General features: G+C 45.5%; 4 protein-coding genes across 5 annotated transcripts; 2 read left to right on the top strand and 2 right to left on the bottom strand.

Annotated features, from left to right (window-relative positions):
* Positions 1-219: 219 nt before the first annotated feature.
* On the bottom strand, positions 220-6,501 carry hdgfl2 (HDGF like 2). The gene is made up of 16 exons (XM_037468896.2): positions 6,222-6,501; positions 5,678-5,754; positions 5,003-5,144; positions 4,440-4,631; positions 4,110-4,229; positions 3,948-4,016; positions 3,684-3,864; positions 3,434-3,527; positions 3,035-3,338; positions 2,787-2,920; positions 2,596-2,663; positions 2,413-2,483; positions 2,217-2,318; positions 1,800-1,956; positions 1,583-1,700; positions 220-1,408 (listed from the first exon to the last, which is right to left on the bottom strand). Exons 1-16 carry the CDS (start codon positions 6,291-6,293, stop codon positions 1,309-1,311), a joined length of 2,001 nt encoding a protein of 666 aa, XP_037324793.2. The 5' UTR covers positions 6,294-6,501; the 3' UTR covers positions 220-1,308.
* A 967-nt stretch (positions 6,502-7,468) lies between these two features.
* fh (fumarate hydratase) lies at positions 7,469-9,437 on the top strand. The gene has a single exon (XM_037468897.2). The coding sequence runs from the start codon at positions 7,523-7,525 to the stop codon at positions 9,020-9,022; it is 1,500 nt and encodes a 499-aa protein (XP_037324794.2). The 5' UTR covers positions 7,469-7,522; the 3' UTR covers positions 9,023-9,437.
* Positions 9,438-9,564: 127 nt separating this feature from the next.
* On the bottom strand, positions 9,565-11,407 carry fam32a (family with sequence similarity 32 member A). 2 transcript variants are annotated; one of them, XM_037468902.2, is made up of 4 exons: positions 11,261-11,407; positions 10,596-10,740; positions 9,905-9,958; positions 9,565-9,781 (listed from the first exon to the last, which is right to left on the bottom strand). In XM_037468902.2, the coding sequence occupies exons 1-4, from the start codon at positions 11,332-11,334 to the stop codon at positions 9,713-9,715; spliced, it is 342 nt and encodes a 113-aa protein (XP_037324799.1). In that variant the 5' UTR covers positions 11,335-11,407; the 3' UTR covers positions 9,565-9,712. The 2 variants fall into 2 exon arrangements, with proteins under 2 accessions (XP_037324799.1, XP_037324797.1); XM_037468900.2 differs by lacking the exon at positions 11,261-11,407 and adding an exon at positions 10,881-10,921.
* Positions 11,408-11,476: 69 nt separating this feature from the next.
* Positions 11,477-13,200, top strand: mrpl54 (mitochondrial ribosomal protein L54). The gene is made up of 3 exons (XM_037468899.2): positions 11,477-11,707; positions 12,045-12,201; positions 12,473-13,200. Exons 1-3 carry the CDS (start codon positions 11,581-11,583, stop codon positions 12,603-12,605), a joined length of 417 nt encoding a protein of 138 aa, XP_037324796.1. The 5' UTR covers positions 11,477-11,580; the 3' UTR covers positions 12,606-13,200.
* The last annotated feature ends 276 nt before the right edge of the window (positions 13,201-13,476 follow it).

Here is a 13,476-nt window from a genome sequence, read left to right as displayed (position 1 = left end):
ACAAAATGGCGTCTTAAGTCAGCTGACTCGAGTATTACGCGAGACTCCCAGATGGGAATCAGGGGAATTAAAGGTCTAGTACCCCCACCACCCCCACAGCAACACAATGCATTAAAACACTGTACATGTGTTACTTAAATTCAAACCGAGAAACCCACAAATGACCAACTACTACATGGGGAAAAAATGAATGGTCAAGAAATGAGATGGAAACAAAAACCATGCTGAGATTTTTTATTCAAGTCTCAACTAAGTCATAGAAAGGCTTTGACAATTTACATAGCACTAAAAACACCTGTTGTATGCTTATGACAGGGACATGTCAAAATAGGGGCCACAGCTACAAGAGATCTCAATAGCTTTTACGGGCAGTTTTAAATCTGTACAGTTATTCTGTTCCTTAAGCGAGTCACTGAAAGCAGACACTATGGGGAGACGAGAGTGCAAGGTGTTTAACTTCACAGCAAGTATTACTTTAAACAATACTGTAAATGCCAATATTTGAAGACAAGTCTATAAAAAAAATTAGATGGACCTCAGTTGTAAAATGGGTTTAAGTGACTCAGTTAATGGCTTTACAGTTCAGACTCAATTAACTGGATCAAGACCAGATAATTAGAAAATATATATATATATACTTAACATAAAAGACTCACAAATAGTACTCAAACACCCTCACAATGTCGTACACACAGACAAGAGGCCGTTGTGATATTTTGTAGACTTTATAAAAAAAAAATGAAGCCTACAGATGTAAGGGCTGCACAAAATCTTCAAAGCGAAAATATTAACGGCATGGCTCCATTTTTCCATGAAAATGATTGAAGATATTTCACACACCCTCTGCCGAAATTCCGGTTAGAAGTGCTTCAAATGTGATCATTCCATATACATACAGTGTAAAAGATCAAAAATAGGAGTCCATGTGCTAGAAAGAACCAGGTAGCCAGAAGCAGGAGGGTACAGGGTGAAGATCCAGGACGGGCCGAGTGTTTGTATAAAAGAAAAAGTACATTTTAAGAAATAAAAAGGAGTTTGCGCAGCGGCACAGACTAGCACACTAACAAGCTTTCCTTTTTCGTCGTGATAAATAATGGACCAATCAGTGGCAGCAACGGAGCCCTTCTGGTTTGATGTCACTACGGTACAAAAACATCCGAAACATCGACACTGACGGAACAGACGCCGTAGGAAATGCTGGGTGTGTGTTGCGATGCCGTTGGGGCCCAGGGGCCCGCTGTATGACGTCAAGCTGGGAGGCCACCGTCTTTAGCACTTGGTCCGCTCCAGTGGTGGTTTCGGGGTCCTTCAGCTTTCTACGGCGGGCGGTTCTGTCTCTGCGGAGATGGACTTGCCCGCTTCTTCATGCGCGTGAAGACTTGGCTCAGCGGGGCTGACCGGGCTTCGTCTGAAAAGAGAGCGCACAGTCAGGCCCGGCCATCGTTCGTTGTACGAGGGGCCCACCCCCCGCACCGTGTTCAGGTTTTTCAAATGTTTGCTTTCATCTCATGTTAGTGGCCCATCCAAATGACATTTTGAGCAAAGATTTTGTACATTGCTTCAAACGGGGGGGGGGGGTTACCTGATCGGACTTGAAGCAGCATCGTCGTTACTCTCCTCGTGGGCGGGTGATTTTGGATCGTCTTCTACAGCCACGTCCTCTTTTTTCTGTACTGATTCACCGTTCACCGGAGTGGAGTCTGGAAAATGCAATTATAGATTCAAATAGGAATAATACAGATAAAATGTAGATAATGTAAACTCGGGTGGAGGAGAGATCCAAGGCGGGACTTTTTAACCTTTGTCTTTTGTCTCCTTCTCATCGTCTTCTGGCTCCTTGTCCTCTGTTTGAGGTTTAGCTGCCACCTCCATCTTTCCCATGAAGCGAAGTTTTAACTTGTTGTAGACCTCACTGGCTTTCTCCATGACTGCATTGCTGGCTTTATACCGCCGAATCTATAGTGTCCATAACGACGACAAAAAAAACATGACAGAAGTTGCATATAAAATACAAAATGACAGCACTGCACTGACTGATTATAAGAAAACAAATCAAGGTATGCTATATACTTAACATCTGGTAAATACTCATTTGAGGCAATAGGTAGAATCGAGTTAAAAAGGTAAAAATGAAGTTACTACATTCGGACACTATGGAGTTATTATGAAAAAACGTTAATAAAGTAATGTCAAACAGTAGTAAATAGAAAATGCACCTTTTTTAGAGTAGCAATAACTTCGGCGTTCTTATGGAGGATCTGGCTGGTGACGGGAACAGCAGCAAGTTCATCCAGGGCTTGGAGACACCGGTCTATGTCCTACAAACACAAATACAGAAGCCATCAGTTTTATTACACGCGTAAAAACCCTCAGTTACATTGGAAACAACATCAAAATCTAGATGTCACCTACTGGGTTGTCCACTTTGAGTGCAAACTTTATATCAGTGTGAAGTTTCTGTAGCTTTTCTTCTGGCAATGGCTCTGCATGGGAACACAAAATAAGCGTTGTGAATCGGTGCAAATTAACTGGTTTCCCTCTAAATAAAAAACAAAAACATTTTTGGTCTTTGTGCGGCTTTTTGAAACAACTCACCACGTTTCTTTTCCACCTTCTTCTCCGGCGGCCTCTCTGGTTTGCGTTTGGGTTTTTCAGGCTTAGACCTACGAGAGAGAGAGAGAGAGAGAGAGGAATAGAGAACTCTGTGATTTGTGGACATTACTGTTCAATCAGGCTCTTCTAACGACTTTTACATACCACAGTCGTTTCCCCCTCAGTGGCCTCACCTCGCTCGAGACTTCTCTTCTGACCGCCTGGCTTTTTTCTCTTTTATCTCCTTCTCCTTCCGATCTTTCCTCTCCTTCTCTTTCTTTATTCTCGCCTTCTTCTGGTTGTCGGGCTTCTTGGAAGACTTCTTAGCCTTTAGAAAGTGGGGGGGGCGGGGTAAGTGGAGGGAAGCACAAGAAGTCCCGACGTTACAACGGCACCTGTTTACCTGTCGATGCAAAGGTTTGAACACGTTTTTTTTCTGTACCTCGGTTGGTGCTGGGGAGTCAGAGTCCGAGGGTGCAGGGATCGGGGGGGGAGGCGGCTTCTTGGACTTCTTCAACGGGTGGTCGTCTACACCCTCGTCCGAGCTATTGCTGCTGTCACTGTCACTTCCTTTTTTGCCCTTGTCCTTGTCCTTGTCCTTCTTCTTCTGCTCGTCCTCCTCCTTCTCCCTCTCGCGCAGCCTGCGGAGCTCCTCGGCCTCCTCCTTTTTCCTGCGCTCCTCCAGCTCCCGCCTGCGCTCCTCGTCGCGTTTCTTCCATTCACTGATGCGGTCGGTGCCGCTGTCACTGGAGAAAAACGGAAAAAAGGAACCTTTATGCTCCTTGGAACTTATATACAAGAGGGTCATCAGTAGGAAAGTAAACGCGCGGAGCAGCCTGACCTGTCGCTGTCGGAGGAGGAGGAGGCGGGTGCTCGTTTCGTCGGAGGGGGTTTGGGTTTCCGTGCACGAGGCTTTGGAGCTGGCTTCTCTGTGACTGGAGGCAAAAGGAAGAATCACTGAGCACATTTACACGAGCAAAACCGAGAGCGTCCAGTCTTGCGCACAATGAATACACAGAATTTTTAATCTCTCGAATTGCGGTGAAAAGCGACAGCGGATCGATCCGACCCGAAGAGGACCGAGCGCTCACCTTTCTTGCGTGCCTGTGGGGCTTTACGGGGAGGCGGATCGGACTCTGAATCCGACTTCGAGCCGGAGTGGGACTCGGAGCCGGACAGAGCCGGCCGCGGCTTCTCGTCCTCCGAGTCGCTGTCCGCGGCCTTCTTCTCGGAGCCTGATCCCGAGTTTGAGTCTGAGCCGGACGAAGCCTTCTGCAACATCACAGACGGAGGAGGTGGTGAATCCAGGATTCACTAAAGGAAAAAAAAAACTTTTGAACGTGCTGATGGTTCACCTTTTTCTTCCCTCTGCCTCCTGCATTCTTTGCACCCCGTCCACCAGATTTCTTCTCCGGAGTGAAGTCCTGTTGGAAGACAACAAGCGAGTAACATTTATGGGCAGTTTAGTCCCAACCAGCGATCCCACCCTGATGTGCGTATCCAATGCGCGTAATAACCTGGTCACTGTTTTTGCCAGAGTCAGACTCCGAGGGCGTGGGTTCCGATTCAGAGGGGGAGCCACTCTCTTCATTTCGGTCGCTGGAAGAGCCGCGGGCTTTTTTTGGAGGGGGAGGCCGCTGAAAACAACCACACATGTATTGAAATATCATAATTTATTTACTATTTCCCTGGAGATCTTTGCATGCATGTTAACTTTTTGCTGGTCGTGTAGTGCGATAAGTGATGCTCTTTCCCAGCCACGACTGTGACCATCAGTTCAATTTCTAATTCAGCTTAACGACACAGTTACATAGGGCGTAGGTGAAGCAGTGCTGCAGATGGAATACCTTAGCAGGTGGTGGCTTCCGCTTCACTCCTCCACCCCGTCCTTGGTCTTCACTCCCAGAATCGGAGTCAACATCGCTTCCTGACTCTTGTACTTTCTGCGGCACCGGGGCTTCCTCTTCCTCCTCCTCCTCCTCCTCCTCATCACTCCCTCCTTCAGCGTTGTTGGCCTCGCTGTCGGAGGAGCTAGCGGGCTGCAAAAAAGGGTCGATTAGAAGGCTAATACAAATGTTGTGACATTTAACCTTCCCTTCACAGTGGAAAGGAAACACGGCGGACAGAGATGCAGCAAAGTTCCCTGGTAAGAATTGAGTATTAAATGTTGCAGTTATCATCACACCTTAAACTGCTGGGCATCGGGACCCCCTAGTCTGAACTGCAGCATTTTAATAAAAAAGACAAGACAAATTCATTTGTAGCTTAATAACAACAAAGCCATTCAAGCTGCTCAAAACGTTTTAAGTCAAGCAGAGATGTGCGGCTTCTAAAATAATCAAATCACATTTTTGAGCAACAAATGAGCAATGCTTTGGGATTTAGGGTTATTGACATCAGGTCAACTTACCGCAGGCGGAGCGCTGTAGGAGGCATGCGGATTGTTCTGGATCTCCCATAAACCTTCATTGAATCCCTTTCTTTTGTTGGGCTTTCCGTAGCGTTCGCTGTACTTTTCATAGGAAAACAGGTCCTTTGCCGCAAGGAACGCTCTGTGAAACAGTGGGATAAAAGAAAAATGTTGACAAAATAACTCAAAACTATTCTAAAAACAGGTAAACCTCTTAGACGACTTGAGCCGTTGAAAGAGCAGAATGTGCCACCTAGTGATGCACTAACATACTGCAGGTGCCATCTTGTCAAACAGATGTCTGATGGCAGATCACACATATCGTCACATCTCTCAGAAGCATACTGCACACTGAAAGAAGCCGACGGGTAACTGCGAACTTTCAGGGAAGAATAAAGCCGAGAAGAGGAGACTGGCGAGCAACTGTGTAAAAGTACGTTTTGTCATCCTCTTGGAGAACATCATTGAACTCCAATCATTGTTCTCCAAGAGGATATCATGCATGCAAACAGGTGAGGCAAGGGCCAACGTGTTATAGACACACTATTAGTGCAGAACTTTAGATTTTCATTTCCCTCTACAAAAATGACTCCATTTAGCATAATGTACACTGGTTTGTGTATTCAAATACCTTGTTACGCCAGGAACCGATCATAACATAACAGTAGTACTCACGTTTCATGTGTCCCAAAGAAGAAAATTGGGATTTTATTAGGAGGTGGTTTCACTGCCCCATCGGCCACATCTTCAATCTGTAAACAAGTGCCAAAATAAATACGAAGATCTGGGCTCCAAACATGAGGGTATGATGTACCGATGTGTGCAGCCTATGGAAAACGAAACATTGCAACTTTAAACTGATTCAATTTATATGGACGTGTGGGATCCTCAAGTGATAAAGAGGGTTTCTGATGTATTACCCCCAAAAAATGCAATTAACACCAACGCCATCCCCCAAATTAACGGTAGCTCCGCTGCTGTAACGTTGTCGTGCAGTTTAACGACAGGGCCAACAGCATCTCATGGTCCTGCTCGGTGCACCGGCCCCGCGGGCCCGAGGCACAACAGTACTATTTACTTATGTAACGTGGTGACAGGTATCCATATTAACACAGTGTCGAGGAGACACAGAACCTTCTCTAGCGTCCCATGCAGAGCGGCTCATCCCCCTCCGCCCCTCCGGCTGCTGCTGCTGCCGCTGCTAACGTTGGTCGCTTACCCTGGCCGGCCAGTGGGGGTACCCCTTCATTTTAGCGAAGACCAGGTCTCCGGGCTGGAAGTTGTGGGGCATTGTCCCGCTCTTCGGTGCAGCCGGGGTTTGAAAAGGTATTCGGCTGCGTGGCCTTTCGGTGCCTCTCTTCGTTTGCTTTTTTTTCAGGTCGACACGAAACCTGGAAACGATGGGGGGGGGGGGTTAGCTAGCAAGCTAACAGTGCACTAACGTTACCGCGAGAAGAGACGGCGGAGGGAAATTAGCGACAACGGGAAAGACACTTCCGGTGGAGTTACGTTTTTACCCTTCAAAATAAAGCGGTTTCTACGCTATGCCCATAACAACGCATCGAAGTGAAAATTGTTGTGAAAAAATAAACGACTATACGAAATATTTATCTATAAAAAAAACTTTACTGTAAAAAAAAATGTTTAAAAGGTTGATCTCATTGTCAGTGATAGGACACTGTCGGATACAACCATAAAAGTAGGCCACGGCGTCAGACGATGTAATCCACAGTAGTGGTAGGAGTAAAGCAGCCTGTACAGATCACACACAGCTCCGTTCTTTAGGATTTGCATACCTCAAAATTTGAATACTTTTTTTAATACTCATTTGTGAACTCAATTCAGCACCTTGCTTGCTTGTATTAATTCACCATGTATTACTGCAGCATCATCAGTTTAGAGTGTACATTCCAAATTTTAGGGTTAGAGCACATATCACAAATAATCAACTTTGATTAATTCCAATCTAATTACACACATTAAACAAACATTGTGCACTATAAATAGTAAATCATGATTGTAAAAACTGCTTTCAGGTGTTACACTTAACACCCCAAAACATTGTTATGGTTCATACGGTATCATACCCCAATTGTAATAATTAAGACATAAAATAAACTGGGGTGCATAAAAAGCTTGAAACTAAGTTCAACTGATTTCTATAACATATTTCTATTTCTATAGTAATTTTCTATAGTAATCAGATGGTCTGTTGGATAAATCAAATGTATAAATTGAAACAGTGTCAACATATTTTAAACTGCCGACCTTTATTCTACAAAATGAAATAATACCTCTTTGTCCTACCGGATATACTATCCTACTACGTAATGAGTAGCTTCACTGATCCGGATGGAGCAGCCTGATCGTTTCCATTCGATACGACGGCAACAGCAGAAAACCCGCCTCTCTCGCCTCGCCATTGGCTGACCCGCGTTCGGTTTCCGATTCACCCAATGACGGCTCATAAAGCAGGCGGCTGCGTTGACCTCCCCCCGGATTCACCTCTAGTGCGAAGCCATGTTTCGGTCTCTGCGACGCGTCCGGCAGCTTAACTGCAACCTCCTGACTTCGCAAAGAGTCCGCGTCGACTCCAAACTGCACGTCTGCGCGTCCAGAATGGCCACCGCAGAGTACAGGCTCGAGCGGGACACGTTCGGCGAGCTCAAGGTCCCAGCTGACAAGTACTACGGCGCCCAGACAGTCAGATCCACCATGAACTTCAAGATAGGAGGTCCAAGTGAGCGGATGCCCATCCAAGTGATCAAGGCGTTTGGCATCTTGAAGAAAGCGGCCGCCGAGGTCAACAAGGAGTTCGGCCTCGACCCGAAGATAGCAGACGCGATCATCCGGGCGGCAGAGGAGGTATCGGCTGGAAAACTGGACGATCATTTCCCTCTGGTGGTGTGGCAGACTGGATCCGGGACTCAGAGCAACATGAACGTCAACGAGGTGATCAGCAACCGAGCCATCGAGATCCTGGGCGGCAAACTGGGCTCCAAGGACCCCGTCCACCCCAACGACCACGTCAACAAGAGCCAGAGCTCCAACGACACCTTCCCCACCGCCATGCACATCGCCGCGGCCACGGAGGTCCACCACGTCCTGCTGCCCGGCCTGCAGACCCTGCACGCCGCCCTGGCCGCCAAGTCCGAGGAGTTCAAGGACATCATCAAGATCGGCCGTACGCACACCCAGGACGCCGTGCCGCTCTCGCTCGGGCAGGAGTTCAGCGCCTACGTGCAGCAGGTCAAGTACAGCATCGAGAGGGTGAAGGCCGCCATGCCCCGGGTGTACGAGCTGGCGGCGGGGGGCACGGCGGTCGGCACGGGGCTCAACACCCGCATCGGCTTCGCCGAGAAAGTGGCCTCCGCCGTGGCGTCCCTCACGGGCCTGCCGTTCGTGACGGCGCCCAACAAGTTCGAGGCCCTGGCGGCCCACGACGCCCTGGTGGAGCTGAGCGGGGCGCTGAACACGGTGGCCGTCAGCATGATGAAGATCGCCAACGACATTCGCTTCCTGGGCTCGGGCCCCCGCTCGGGCCTCGGGGAGCTCATCCTGCCGGAGAACGAGCCGGGGAGCAGCATCATGCCGGGCAAGGTGAACCCCACCCAGTGCGAGGCCATGACCATGGTGGCGGCCCAGGTGATGGGAAACCACGTGGCGGTCACCATCGGCGGCAGCAACGGGCACTTTGAGCTCAACGTCTTCAAGCCCATGATGATCAAGAACGTGCTAAACTCGGCGCAGCTGCTCGGCGACGCGTCCGTCTCCTTCACCAACAACTGCGTGGTGGGCATCGAGGCCAACAGGGAGAGGATCAACAAGCTGATGAGCGAGTCCCTCATGCTGGTCACCGCCCTGAACCCGCACATCGGCTACGACAAGGCGGCCCTCATCGCCAAGACGGCTCACAAGAAGGGCTCCACGCTGAAGGCCGTGGCCGTGGAGCTGGGCTACCTGACGGAGGAGCAGTTCGACAACTGGGTGAAGCCCAGCGAGATGCTGGGGCCCAAGTGAGCGCGGGAAACGCTACGGAGAGAGAGAGAGAGAGAGAGCGAACGACAGAGGAAACAAAAGGCTCGGCCAGTCCGAGCAAAGGCGGCTTCCGTTTAAATCAAAGCGGCAGAAGAGTACGAAACTGACGTCACATTTTGAGAATCTCGTTGCATGCAGCTTCCTGACGTTTTACAAACTCATTGTAAAAAAACGTCACTCTAATACACTTAAAACACGGAATGCACCAATTCGATTGACAAGGTGTACATGTGTGTATTTGTTTACCAACTATGTCAAGTCTTAAAACTTTTTGACTCTTGGTTGGTCAGATCACACGGTGCCATCTCAAAATGATTCAACGTGGACTTCAGTAACCGGTGTGCTCTGGTTTACAGTATACGTGCCATTTCAATAAAAATCTGTTGTTTAAGCTTTTGAGTTGTGTGCTTCTCTATGATTCATTATGGTCACACACAGCCACACTTATTTTAAATGTGTTCAGAAGAGCTGCACTTGGGTGGAATCACACAGATGTTTTCAATGCAAGACACAAACACAGAAGATTTTCCTTTACTTAAATCCTTTAATGTATAAACCAGGAATTAAAACCGTGACTGAATGCCAATTAATGGATTTTACTTGTAAATACACAAAACCAACAAACCAAAGGGTAAGTGATAAACAAAAAAAACAAGTGACCAACTGCTCCTTCTATTTGGTCCAGCTGACTTTGGGGATGTCGTAATGCTCCGTCAGAGTGTCCAGGTGGCGATTGAAATCCTGCAAATGAACAAAATATATAAATTCTCAGTTAATTCTATACTTTCATTTTAACAACAGTCACACAAACTGATATCTTGCATGTATACATGTGTGGACGGAATCAGTCCTGACATGACTTACCTCGACTCGAAGTTTGTGCGTCTTTGAGGCTTTGTTCAAAATCCTCTCCATTTGCTTTAGGAGAAAAGGAGAGAGAGTGTATTACTGCAAAAATATAAGTTTTAATAGATAAACATTAATCACTTTCTGTTCAAGCAAAGTAAACACATCACTATTAGGATACTACTAAATAGCAGAGGTTTTTGACAATATTACGTTCAACTCAAAACTAACTTATTGTTATGCCATTATTGCAATGGCCTACTTGCACTGGAAAGATTGTAAACACAGAAAGAATGCGTCTTATTTAAACATGTTCTGCTTCACAGTGTTTATTCAGCGCTGTACATTATGTCGCAACATTCACTTCAAACAAGGAACTTTGTCCTTTCTTTTGGTTCTGACAAACACTGTCATTGAATGACTAATAAACAGACTTTAAATCATCATTAACTAAACCTGAGCAAACACATAATTGAAACTATTTCAGCTTCTCATTACACTACTGTGTTATGATCTAAATTGAACAATAGTTTAGTGATATTTTAAAAAACAAATCCCTACTGGTGGAACAGAAAATAAGAGAAAACTAAACTTATAATCCAGAGACCATATGGATGAGTTATTAAAGTATTGACCCCGATACTTATTTGGCATTGTGGTGGTTAGGAATTATAATAAAGGTCTTTAAGGCCAGAAAACTCTAACTTACCCTCTTTTCTTGCATCTTGTCGAAGGCCATTTGTGCCGGCGTTCTTTTGTCAATGTATGTTTTCGTGGATTTTCCCTCCTCTTCGTTTTGACCGTTGGCGAGCTGCTCCAAGCGACGCTTACTGTCTTTGTCCTTCTTCTTCTTCCTGAACAACAACGACATGCAATGGCCAGTTAGTTGATGCAGAGGCTCGCCACGCCAATCACTCTATTCAACGGGAAACGGCAAACAGCTTGCAAATTCAAATAAAGGCAATTGAATTCATGTGCTATCTATCCAACTTACATATACAGTAACAGTATCACATTCATTTTGACTTTCCACTGTTCGATGTTGTTACGAAATTGAATATTGTCCAGATGATACTTCATTGTTACATACTCAGTTAATCAGAGTAAACGTTATGGGCATTCAATCTATCAATCAGGGTCCAGCTGAGACAAGACAATAATGATTAAAAAGAGACAGCTGTGCCAATGTCTCCACGCGGCCATATCTCCGTTAAAAACAAAACGATGTCATTGCATTTAATATTAGCAACAATGCTAGCATTAGCCTCGACTGAACACAAGGTGCGTTGGTCGGTGCGTTAACGTATTTCTGTTAACACTTCGACGTCTTTCTCATTTAAATAAACAAAAAGATGTCATGTATACAATACTTACTTTTTTCCGGCTGAAATGCTCCCCACACCTTTTAATTTCAGGGTACTCTTCTGGGACGCTGCGTACTCAGACATCTTCTAGAAGCTGTTGGTTCCTCCTTCTTCTTCTGCTTTGTTATTGTCGCAACGGGCTGCTCACTCACGCCCGTGCTGCCCCCTGTCGGATATAAGCGGCACACGCCTTATTAATGCGTCCGCCCGTCCACAGCGGGGCGCTGGACCGTTTTCCACGCAGCCAATAAAACCGGAAGTTGAAGGAACTGCTATGAATGTCAAATTGCAGCACGGTGGTCTACGTTATCTGGTAACCTGCTCTTAAACATGTCAGGGTGTAGTTTATTTAGGGCAGCAACGTTAACGAAGTGCTTCACAACCAACGCTACAACCTCGCTTTGCAGGACGAGCGTGTTCAACAGAACACCGATATGTGGATACGCCAAGAAAGTTGGTGAGTAAATAGGACCAGTGACTAACGTTACCGTATCTGTTATACATATTACGTATAGTTACGAGACACATGCGTCGTGTTGAGCCGTTCATTTTTCAGTTTGATTTTATTTTATACCAAAATCTGCCTCAGAGTGCTTTACGATCTGTACACACGAGACATCCTTCAAGGAAGACACCTTAACAAAAGAGGAAGGGCAGAAGTATATGTTTAATTAAACCATTGTTAATGAATGTCAGTGTATATTTTTTTATTCTTTATCAACTCGTTACCCCAAGCACAACTACGCTCCATAGTTGTGTGCGCCTTACAAAGATCTCTTCCCTGTTCTTTGCAGCGGCCAAAGGGAAAGGGAAAGGCATGTTGAAAACAGAGGTGACGGGCCCAGATGTGTGTAGAGACCCTGTAAGACTCACTTCTTATGCAGTCGGTGTCAACATCTTCAAGCAAGGCGAAGACCCCCAGCTGAAGCCCCATGATCAGTATCCAGAGTGGTAAGGGCACACATTTCTTTCTCCGGCTTACTCTCATCATCATTTAGAACCAACATCTTTATGCATTATTTAAAGTGAATTTCCCCCTTTTTTTCAAGATTTCTTATGATGAAAGCTACAGCTAATCAAAAAAAATAAAAACAGACACAATTGCTTTTAATGTTTGAATTTACTCCAGAATTATTGACATAACTGCGTGACCAAGTTTAAGTTATTACATTATACTTTGCCAATAACTGCTTGGATTCCCCCCTTCTTTATCCTTCATTAGGTTGTTCCAGTTGAACTTGGGAAAGCCCCAAAAGCTGCAGGAGCTGGATTCGGAAACCTGGGAATACTGGAAGCGTCTGAGGAAGGAGAAGATTTGGCATTCCAACAGACTCCATAAAGGGAAGAAGTTTTAGGCCTTCACCAGACTGACCCGAGGGCTTCTACACGTACGCCGGGTCGCTTCAGACTCTGTGGACTGAAGTACCCGTTTTGCTGTATGTTCAGAACCAGAGTTCAGCTCCCCCGAATGAATTATCATTCAACCAACTCTTTGTCACTTCCGCTGTGTTGTTTTGAAATTCTGTAGGCAAACGTAATGACCCTCTGGTGACGATACCTGTAAGCTATGGTTACGTTGAGAAAGATTAACACACAGCCATAGTAGAGCCTCAACATTAACATTTTCACAACACAATATGAACATCCTATGTGTTCTTGACCGTAGAAACGGTATTTGGGGAAACCACCTCACCATTCTGATTGTACTTCTCCGGTCAGATTATTTTTAAGATGTCCAGTTTTTGATGACCTACTTTGTTTTGTCAATTTTATAAAGGTAGTTTTATTCGGTGCATTGCACTGAATGACATGGCAATATTTCTTTCTGTTTTTTTTTTTTTTCTCATATTGCAAGAGAAATGGTCGGCTAATGTTACCACAAATAATGTTTCCTATGTTTGTTTGTTTTTCTTTTTTAAAACTTAAAATAAATAAGTAGGAATAAGTAAATCTTCTGCAAAGTTTTCCTGTTCTTTCTTACTTCAAACTGTGACTATAGTAGCTGCCCCTCTAATAATAAGCACCCTTTACACAATGTATATACGTTATTTTCATATAACGGATTATTGATAGCAAAATAGTGAACTAATAATTTAAGTACGACCTCAAAGGGGATGTGGTAAGTTCAGGGCAGACAGGATTTGGTCTAAGAAGAAGGGAGTTCAGACAGGAATAGAAGTCTTGTTACTTGAGTATTTGTTCCAATACAATACAAATAAGCCTATT

Source organism: Pungitius pungitius, chromosome 7 (genome assembly GCF_949316345.1).
Source record: "Pungitius pungitius chromosome 7, fPunPun2.1, whole genome shotgun sequence".
NCBI lineage: Eukaryota > Metazoa > Chordata > Actinopteri > Perciformes > Gasterosteidae > Pungitius > Pungitius pungitius.
The sequence above is the reverse complement of the archived record's forward strand: the minus strand, read 5'-3'. Positions and strand labels throughout refer to the sequence as shown.

Excerpts from the sequence above, each read along its gene's own strand:
- mrpl54 (XM_037468899.2), top strand. The coding sequence starts at position 11,581 with ATGTCAGGGTGTAGTTTATTTAGGGCAGCAACGTTAACGAAGTGCTTC. Across the intron at positions 11,708-12,044 it reads TGGATACGCCAAGAAAGTTG|CGGCCAAAGGGAAAGGGAAA; the intron begins GTGAGTAAATAG and ends TGTTCTTTGCAG. Across the intron at positions 12,202-12,472 it reads CATGATCAGTATCCAGAGTG|GTTGTTCCAGTTGAACTTGG; the intron begins GTAAGGGCACAC and ends ATCCTTCATTAG.
- hdgfl2 (XM_037468896.2), bottom strand. The coding sequence starts at position 6,293 with ATGCCCCACAACTTCCAGCCCGGAGACCTGGTCTTCGCTAAAATGAAG. Across the intron at positions 2,664-2,786 it reads GAAGAGAAGTCTCGAGCGAG|GTCTAAGCCTGAAAAACCCA; the intron begins GTGAGGCCACTG and ends TCTCTCTCGTAG. Across the intron at positions 2,484-2,595 it reads GAAGGTGGAAAAGAAACGTG|AGCCATTGCCAGAAGAAAAG; the intron begins GTGAGTTGTTTC and ends GTTCCCATGCAG.
- fam32a (XM_037468902.2), bottom strand. The coding sequence starts at position 11,334 with ATGTCTGAGTACGCAGCGTCCCAGAAGAGTACCCTGAAATTAAAAGGT. Across the intron at positions 9,959-10,595 it reads ACAAGATGCAAGAAAAGAGG|CAAATGGAGAGGATTTTGAA; the intron begins GTAAGTTAGAGT and ends TTTCTCCTAAAG. Across the intron at positions 9,782-9,904 it reads CGCACAAACTTCGAGTCGAG|GATTTCAATCGCCACCTGGA; the intron begins GTAAGTCATGTC and ends GTTCATTTGCAG.
- fh (XM_037468897.2), top strand. The coding sequence starts at position 7,523 with ATGTTTCGGTCTCTGCGACGCGTCCGGCAGCTTAACTGCAACCTCCTG.